At 50.4% G+C, this 8,844-nt stretch overlaps 3 protein-coding genes across 3 annotated transcripts; 2 read left to right on the top strand and 1 right to left on the bottom strand.

Annotated features, from left to right (window-relative positions):
• Window positions 1-1,096: 1,096 nt before the first annotated feature.
• Window positions 1,097-3,134, bottom strand: VTN00DRAFT_9457 (uncharacterized protein; the record flags this gene model as incomplete). The annotated part of the gene is made up of 4 exons (XM_069436419.1): window positions 1,097-1,841; window positions 1,957-2,177; window positions 2,233-2,727; window positions 2,784-3,134. 4 exons carry the CDS (start codon window positions 3,132-3,134, stop codon window positions 1,097-1,099), a joined length of 1,812 nt encoding a protein of 603 aa, XP_069285042.1.
• A 1,399-nt stretch (window positions 3,135-4,533) lies between these two features.
• On the top strand, window positions 4,534-5,957 carry VTN00DRAFT_9456 (uncharacterized protein; the record flags this gene model as incomplete). The annotated part of the gene is made up of 6 exons (XM_069436418.1): window positions 4,534-4,558; window positions 4,638-4,762; window positions 4,823-5,277; window positions 5,337-5,448; window positions 5,502-5,588; window positions 5,643-5,957. 6 exons carry the CDS (start codon window positions 4,534-4,536, stop codon window positions 5,955-5,957), a joined length of 1,119 nt encoding a protein of 372 aa, XP_069285041.1.
• A 915-nt stretch (window positions 5,958-6,872) lies between these two features.
• On the top strand, window positions 6,873-8,632 carry VTN00DRAFT_9455 (uncharacterized protein; the record flags this gene model as incomplete). Its single annotated transcript, XM_069436417.1, has 2 exons — window positions 6,873-7,788; window positions 7,872-8,632. The coding sequence occupies 2 exons, from the start codon at window positions 6,873-6,875 to the stop codon at window positions 8,630-8,632; spliced, it is 1,677 nt and encodes a 558-aa protein (XP_069285040.1).
• Window positions 8,633-8,844: the final 212 nt, after the last annotated feature.

The following is an 8,844-nucleotide window of genomic DNA, read 5'->3' as shown; positions in this document are numbered from 1 at the left end:
TTTTTTTTTTTTTTGTAGCAACCATATTCTTCGTACACGGAATGGAGCAGCTGATCGATCCAACCACGGACTACATGTACATGTACAGTAAGTCCACGTCTACTGGACAGTATCAGTATCTAAACCCGACCCCCCGACCCCGGGCAGTCGGCTTTTTTCTTACCATTTTAGTACTGAAGGTGAGCTGCGCCGCGGCCGCGGCCGAGCTCTCCTCTCCCCCTGTTAAAGTCAAGAGGGCTGGTGAGCTTCCTTGCACTCGCGTGGGTATTCCCAGAGCACCGGTTCGATGGTCCAGGGGCTAAGGGTTAGTTAGGGGTTACTAATAGGTTCTAATAGGTACAGTACCTAAGATTCGTTCGCCCTTTGCGTGTGCGAGGTCCCGAGTTCAAGTATTTATCCTGACCATCTTCCAGATGCGGAAGGCGGGAAGGATCCATGGCATCAACAAGCGAGATTTGATTTGATTTGATTTGATTTGACTTTGTCAGGTAAGATCAGAGGGGTACCTAAGGTACTGTACATGTACAGGGCATTTTTTATATACATAATTTAAATGTGATTTTTTTCCCCTGCGGATTGGAAAGCTATCGAATCGAATTGAATTGGCTTAGTTTGGGGAGGATGGGATTGTACTGTACTCCGCGAAAGTCTCTTCCTGGTGGCTACCAGGTTAGGTACCCACCTGGGTAACTTAGACGAAGGCTGATAGAAGGGATCCATCTGTAATTAAGGGTTTGTTGTCACGGTCACGCGACTCTAGGTAGCTCGCGGACTGACTTACCTACCTACCTAGCTTAGTACCTAAAGGCATCTAACTAAGTAGGTAATTAACTACTTGATTCTTGGGGACCAGTCTCAATAGGTCTTGTTATCCTTTGCAAGGATATAAAGATGTAGTATGCATAGAATGGTGGTATGCTATGGCATGATATGTTGCAAATAAAATGTACTTACTATGTACATACGAAGTTCCTTCTCTTGCGCTCTCCCTTTCTGTTCACGATGTTCTTCGACTCTGTACGTGAGGCATGTACTGTATATACGACGAAACCAGTACAACTAACTGCCTCCAGAGCATCTAACCTACTTAGTCTATTTACCTTGGCCCCTTGATCTCCCCAACGCCATACCAGCAGATGACAGCGACCCCGAGGAACGCCGCAATGACGCTAAAAACGAGCGCAACGATGCCCTTGGCCTCGAAGCCCGCTGGGAGCGGTCCAGGAGGAACATTCTCGTTCGCTAGTTCCAAAAAGTCCGTCGTGTTCCCACCCGCGTTGCCCTCGTAGAGCATCCCAGCCGCCTTGCACGCGTCGATGTGCGATTCGGGGATGGCCGCGATGCCGGATCCCAGGCCCAGGCTGCGCTTCTGCGCCTGCAGCTCGAGTGGGGCTTCGATCATCGTCGCGATCAGTCCGCTGTCCACATGCCACTCGATGTGGCAGTGGAAGAGCCACACGCCCGGGTTGTCGGCGCGGAAGCGCAGCGCGATGTTGCCGTTGGGGTTGACGAGGACGGTGTCGCGGCGCATGGGGACCGGTGGGTATGCGGGTGCGGGTGCGTCATCGAAGAGCATCGTCTTGTTGTTCGGGTCGTAGAAGCCGGCGGATTCGGCGGATCGGGCGACGACTTGGAAGTTGTGCGCGTGCAGGTGGAAGGGGTGCTTGCCGGGATCGTCGTTGTTCACGATGATTTCGACGATCTCGCCGTGTTTGAGGACGAAGGGGTTCGTGTTGATGCTGTATATGCTTGGGTTGGTGACTAACTCGGGGGGCGCGGTGAGGACGGTATAGAGTGTTGGGACTTTTTGATGGACGTAGGTGATATCGTTAAAAAATGCGCTGGTGATGATGATGAGTTTCTTTCCGTCTCTCTCTCTCCCTCTCGACAATGCAAAAGGGAACAGTAAAAGATAATATTGAGGACTGTTTGGGAGAATGTCAAAGTCAGACTTACTAGTTTGCTCCGTCACCAAGGTTGTCCATCTTGACTTGCAGGGTAATCTGGTGGTCGACATTTTCGAATAACTCCAGCCCATCGCTGGGAACGAGGGTGTAGTCATCAAACGGGTTAAATTCGTCCACCGGTGTAGGTTGTGGAAGGGGCTTCGCGTCGTCATATACCAAATAACCGGTTACATTGGCATTTAGCCCTTCTGGAACGGCGTCGAACATGTCCTGTATGGCTTAGTAAGTAGGTCATTGCAAATTTAACGCGTTGACCAGCACTCACCTCGTCCATACTGCCCACGATGGCGAAGTTGGAGGCAGTGTCGTTCTTCATGGTCACCAACACAGTGTACCTCTGCGCCGGGGTGATATACAGCATTTCTGCCTCGGCCTCCTTCGTCCAGACACCATCTGCCTCGATGATGCGCATTGTATGGCCCTCGAACCAGAAATACTGCGCCGCGAAGGCACCCATGTTCACGATATAAAAGGCGTACGTCTTCCCGGGCTCAACGGGAAATGTTACATTCTGCATGTCATTCATCACGGCTGAATCAGGCACCGGTTCAGCACCCGTGGGGTTGGTGTAACTCAGGAACGACTTGATCAGAGGAGGCATCTGGTCATGGTACCAGTCGGACAGGGTGAGAACAAATTCACCGTCCCATTTTCCCTTGTGTGGCGAGTTAGGGTCCTCGATGATCAGTGGCCCGCGCAATCCATCCGGGTACTGGCCGGCGTGGTGGGAGTGGTACCAGTATGTCCCCGGTTGATCCGTCTTGAATTCATCAGCGGCACCATTACAAGCATTGTCAAGAAGCAAGCATGACTTACAGTGAAATTATAGGTAAATGAACCTCCTGGAGGAATGGGGCACTGGGAAATAGCCGTGGGACCATCCATTTCGGTGGTGCCATTTTGGAACAGCCCGTGGAAGTGCAGTGAAGTTGACTGATTTCCCAATTGATTGTGAACATTAACAATCAACCTGTCCCCGATGGTGGTTCTGATCACAGGGATGGGCCATTTTCCATTGATCCCAATAACCGGGCGGACAAGTAAGCCATCTGGATTTGCCGTGACCCAGGTGATGTTAAAGTCATATATGTGTGTCTTTGCAGAAACGACCTGTACCCAAAATAATAATACGCAAAAGACGAAAAGGTTGCACGCTGAGAGGGCCATGTTGGCGGTCTTGACCTGGGCAGCAACGAAAGCCCCAGGACGGCAGAACACGATCAGATATCAGCGTACAGGCATGGGCCGATTTGCAACCGGGACAGCATGCAACAAACACCACTCCACACCACGGTCAGACCTGGGTGGGCAGAAAAAAGTGTTGGACACGATGAGGCCCACCAGCGCATCTGATAAGATGGGCCTATGCGTCAGGACAGCACTCCGCTGTCGGTGAGAGACGAAGCCGCTGTGAGATAAGAGATTTCTCGTCACCTGGCCGGGCCGTTCCAAAATCTTTTCTTCAAGTCACGGGCGTCATAAACAAGGTATTATAGGCGAGACACGGCTTTTGCTGCGGGACATGGCATCCACGGGGGGCGGGGAGACCAGAACAGTGTCCGGACGTCGGGAACCAAAGCAGCAGCGATTTTTCCGGCCAGAGGAAAGGAAAGAGGAAAAAGAAAGAGAGTGGAACACGTCGGGAGATCGTGCGGTATGACCTCCTCGTCGCCCGCTGGCGGCCCGCGCGCACATGGTGGTTATATTATCTGATCGAGGCCAGCCAAACTCTGTGCCGTGGCGCGGGCGCTGATTGACGCTTTAGCTGGATCAGATAAACCCAACGCAAGCCGCGAACAGCGCGCATCGCGATTGATAAATCCCGCGAACAATCTGATTAGATCTGCTCGCTGGACAACGCTGTTTTTTTCACGGTTTTTCATCCATGTTGCAGAACAACCCCCCGACATAACCTTGCGACAGTACAGCCAAGCATGAACTAAGCATGGCCCGGCCTTCATGGCAGCGTGTTGGGGCATGCTAAGCAAAAGCTTCGCTCCCAAGTGGTTCCACAGAGCTCCCCCGGCTGGGCAACTTTGCTTTGCGGCTTTGTTCAACCATGGCTTGCTCTAGCCTCTCGTGTTCCGGGTGCTCACGAGGCCGATGATAAGATCGATGGTACCATGATCCGAAAAATCAAAGATCTTTTTTGCTATCCGACATCGGCTCGAAAAATCGCAGTCCAGCGTCCTGATCGTGTTTTTCCTGCATCTGCGTTCTAGTAGTGTGGAGACTTCTTCCCGCCCCGGATGGATCTCTCTGGCACGGCATTTGTGTGGGCTTTCGGCTTTCCTAGAGAAAGAGACCAAAGGACTATCATTGCCGATCATTCCCACGACGCAGTATCCACGTAAAATTCGCCCAGCTGTTGGAGCGTTTGTCACCCGCGTGGTTGCTGGACCTGATCCCCGCCCTGCACTTATGTAAAAGTCTCACCTGCCGCTCTTCCCATCTGTTCTGTCTTCGTATATATATAGAGACCATTCCTGAAGGCGCTGCTTGAAGCTGCAAATCTGGCTGTTGAATGGTAATCGGCCAGGTTCACACTCTTGCGGCTTGTCACAAAATGGTCAACGTCTTCGCAGTTCCCGGTAAGTTTAACCGCACTATATGACCCCAGAAGGCTTCCTCAGGCCCTTTCCCTCCCTAGCTCTGCTGATTCCTATATAGTGTTCTTCATTGTCTTCCGTGAGACCCTCGAATCAAGTATAATCGTCTCCATCCTTCTAGCCTTCATTAAGCAGCAACTTGGCCCGGATCAAGATATAGTTGTTTATAGAAAGTTAAGGAATCAGGTACGCTGCCAGGTAAAAGAATACCGCTCGAGTTGCTTAAATGTTGACCATGTATCCTAGGTCTGGCTTGCGACAGGACTAGGCTTGCTGATATGCATCATCGTCGGCTGCGGTCTCATCGGCGCCTTCTATGGCATCGGCGTTGATGGGTGGGGAAGCGCTGAGGATCTCTGGGAAGGCATCTTCAGCCTTATCGCTTCCATAATTATCACGCTGATGGGAGCGGCAATTCTCCGCGTCTCCAAGTTGCAGGAAAAGTGGCGCGTCAAATTGTCCAAGGCCCTTGCAGCCAAAGACAACTCCGCGACCTCCTCCCAGACAATCAAAGCAAGGTTCAAGAGATTCTGCGAGAAATATGCCATGTTTATGCTGCCATTTATCACGCTCCTGAGAGAAGGTCTGGAGGCCGTTGTCTTCATCGGCGGGGTTAGTCTGGGGGTTCCGGCGTCGGCCATCCCGATACCAACCATTACCGGTATAATAGCCGGATTTGCTGTCGGGTATCTAATCTACGCGTAAGTTGTCCAGTCGTTAAGGTCCCGCGGAATACTAATCTTACTGACCTTCATTCTAGGAGCGGTAACTTCGCCCCTATTCAATTATTCTTGATCGTCTCCACTTGTTTCCTGTACCTGGTCGCTGCAGGTCTCTTCTCCAAGTCTGTTTGGTTCCTGGAGCAGAACCACGTATGTGATCATTACCTACCCCATAAAGTAGTCAGTTCACTGATAGCAGGTAGTGGAATCATCTTACTGGCGGTGATGCTGCTGAAACTGGGTCGGGACCTGGCTCTTACAACATCCACCAGAGCGTATGGCATGTAAACGTAAGTAACTCTTATTGACCATTATATTCTGTCCCAGTGGCTAATCTATGATAGTGCTGCAACCCTGAAATCAATGGCGGAGGCGGATGGGGTGTCTTCAATTCGATCTTCGGCTGGCAGAACTCTGCTACATACGGCAGCGTCTTGTCGTACAACTTGTACTGGCTTGCAGTGATCATTGGATTCCTAACCCTGATGTACTATGAGAAGAAGGGTCATTGGCCTTTCATGAAACCAAAGCAGTCCTCTCCTGGCGAGTTATCGGACCAAGAAGCGACTGAAAATGGTCAGCAGTCGGGTGTAGTGCTGACCAGCAAAGAGACCGCAGGCGCCGTTCCTTCGGCGGCGGTAAGGAGTATGGATGCATGAGTTGATGAGATATTCAAGAAGCTCTGGTTATGTAGTTTTGACGATTGAAATGGGTAGGTATGCAACGAGCGTTTATCATGGTTTCTTCCGAGTCGTTCTGTACCATACTGTGCGATGAGTTTAGTCACAATATTTTAGGTCCAATATAGGATAGGTATGAGTATTCTCTCATAGATATGTAGGAAATGTCTCGGTACCCGAGTGGTACTTCAATACATAAGACCTAGTAGGCGATCAACTACTACGAAACTTGTGGGAAAGACATAATTATTTTGTGTGTAGTCGCGGAAGTGGAGAAATCCCGGGCTTTCCGAAAGTCCTGTCTTATTCCCCTCAGACTCTTATTCAACAAATGCAAGAAATTGGAGGATTCATTGCCTGGACTGGCATAAGAAGAGAGTAAGGTTCCATGTATCCATTTTTGTGGCCTGAACCGTGAGGCATTAAATGTCATCAATGGTCCTGGCTCCGCTGAATCATCAGTCACATGATATGCCAGTTGTGTGCTGCACGTGCCTCCGTGGCGATCTCCATCACCGTCGGCATCTTCGAAATACTTCATCATATCCAATACCAGGCTTGGATCGGCCTTTGCCGCCATGGGGAGAACTCGCATGATCCTATGAATGAACGAAAAGATTTTGTTTCTGGGGTTCCCCGCTCCTATCCGTTTTTCGTTATCCTTGTGTTGTCCGCTACCAGTCAGGCGTCATGATAGGCATTTTGTCTCCACTCAAATCCGGCGACGAAGAAGCAGCTCTTGCATGAGGTTGAAATTCTATATTTCTGTTATACATATACACGGACAGCTGCAGAAACCACATGGATTCTTACCTTGACCCTCTCTTCAAAATACCCAAACTCGGACTGGGTATCTAGCATGGACTTTGAAACGGCGGGGCTCTGAAGAACATAATGGACTCGGAATATCCTCCGTTACCTTCTGCTGCTCCGAAAGCTGCTGGAGCCTCGAAGGTCTTGCTATCACGGGATGCAACACCTACATCTTCGCAGTCACCTGCATCAGAGGAGCCTTCTCTCATTCCTAATGGCTCTCAAGGCGTTAGTGCCACTTCGAGTGGCTCAAGACTGATATATAAAGTTATTTCAGATAATGGAGACGTGATTATCGAGTACACAGATGAAGATGAGCACTCTTGCAGATTGCCTTCTGTACGATATCAGTGGCAGGTCTCCAGTGACGATCTCATGAATAACAGCCCTTATTTTGCCGCCTTGCTTGACCCCAACAAGTTCTTTGAGGGTAGAACTTTTATGGAAAGGAAAGCAGAACTAAACCGGCAATCAGAGCTCCAAGTGCGTAATGGGGATAGTGAGCCTCCAAGGGATGCGCCTAGGAACGACTTGCCTACCGTGAAGCTCAACAATGTGGATCGCCTGCCGAGAAAACACAAGACAGATGTTATTGGCCTCTTCCTCAAAATACTCTCTTTCGATTCTTTAAGTGATTCTGAAAAGGATCATTTTGATGGAGAGCTCCAACGCCAGTCCCCGTCGCTGATCGCTGGTCTTATCGAGATAGCGGACTTGTTTAACTCCCCGCATATCGTCCGGGTGACACTCAAACGATCGGGATATGCTTTTGGGAGAGGAAAGGTCCCGCTAACCAAATTCAACTCAGCGCTGTTGAAGCTGAGCGAGGAACGCGTCCGGCAGATTATATTTATTGCAATCTTCCTTGATGAGCACAATATTTTCCAAATCCTAACGCATACATTGATCGTTCTTGGCTCGAAGTCGTGGGCCAACGAAGTTGGTGTTCCCGACCCCGGGAGTCCAAGTTGGTGGTATCTACCGAACGGAATAGAAGGTAATTTGGACGTTAATATTGCTATATTTAAGGATAGATGTAATGTTTGTTGGATTCTGCTAACACTGTTGCTGTTTAATCAGAAGAATTATATTATAGACGCCAGTGCGTTCTCAACACAATTACAGATCTTCAGGCACACTTTCTCCGTATTTACGGTGCGCTTGAGGACCCTAGCGATCCCAAGTCGTCGGTTCCAAACCCGACTTCGATGACACAAAATGCTGCACCGGGCCGAACCCGTCCGTTTCAATGCCGATGGGGTTTCAGCAATTCAAGAGCGTGCGATGCTTTCCATCTGGGCGAAATGACGCGCTTTTTCGCTATGCGCACGAAGACAATCTTCTTGGGGTCTACCTTGATTGACCCAGGCTTCTCCGTTGACCCTGGAGATGATTCGAACCTGAACAATATCGATCCGGCTGCAGAGAGTAGCTCTCAGCGTGCAGCAGCACAGCAGCAGGGCCCCCCGGCCGACATAACGGCCATCATCGCCTCTCTGAAACAATGCCCCGATTATCAGATCGATTCGAACCACACCGGCTGTGGTATCCGACGTCGACTTCTCCCTGCACTCGACTGCATCGAACGATTCGTCGGTGACGGGCGGGGCCTGCTGGGTCCGGTCCTGCGTTTCTGGAAGTCACCGCCCCCTACTAGCGCGAGCTCCTGGATGAACCGTTCTCTCCGCAGGGCCGAGACCATCGATATACGCTATTCAAAGATCATCTCCGTAAACTGCACCCCTTCGGATTCACTGTTCCCTGGACCCTTACCCCCCGGCTCGACCGAGGAGGACGCGAGGCTGTTCTTCACAGCGAAAAAGAGGAACTGGGAAACTTAGATAGTACTGTACATGTACCTTCTATAAAATTAAACTTCCTGGTGCACCTTGCGCGCAGAGTATTACCCAGCCGCAGCGTCATCTTTTTTTTTCCCCTGGTCTTTGGCTGCCAATGTACATACTAATGACGTTAGTTTAGTTGTACGGAGTACTTAGAATAGGTACTAGTAGGCGCGGAATGTTCTCGACCCCAGAGCGTCCGTGGGCTGGTG

Source organism: Thermoascus crustaceus (assembly GCF_041956765.1).
Source record: "Thermoascus crustaceus strain CBS 181.67 unplaced genomic scaffold VTN00scaffold_7, whole genome shotgun sequence".
Lineage (NCBI taxonomy): Eukaryota > Fungi > Ascomycota > Eurotiomycetes > Eurotiales > Thermoascaceae > Thermoascus > Thermoascus crustaceus.
The sequence above is the reverse complement of the archived record's forward strand: the minus strand, read 5'-3'. Positions and strand labels throughout refer to the sequence as shown.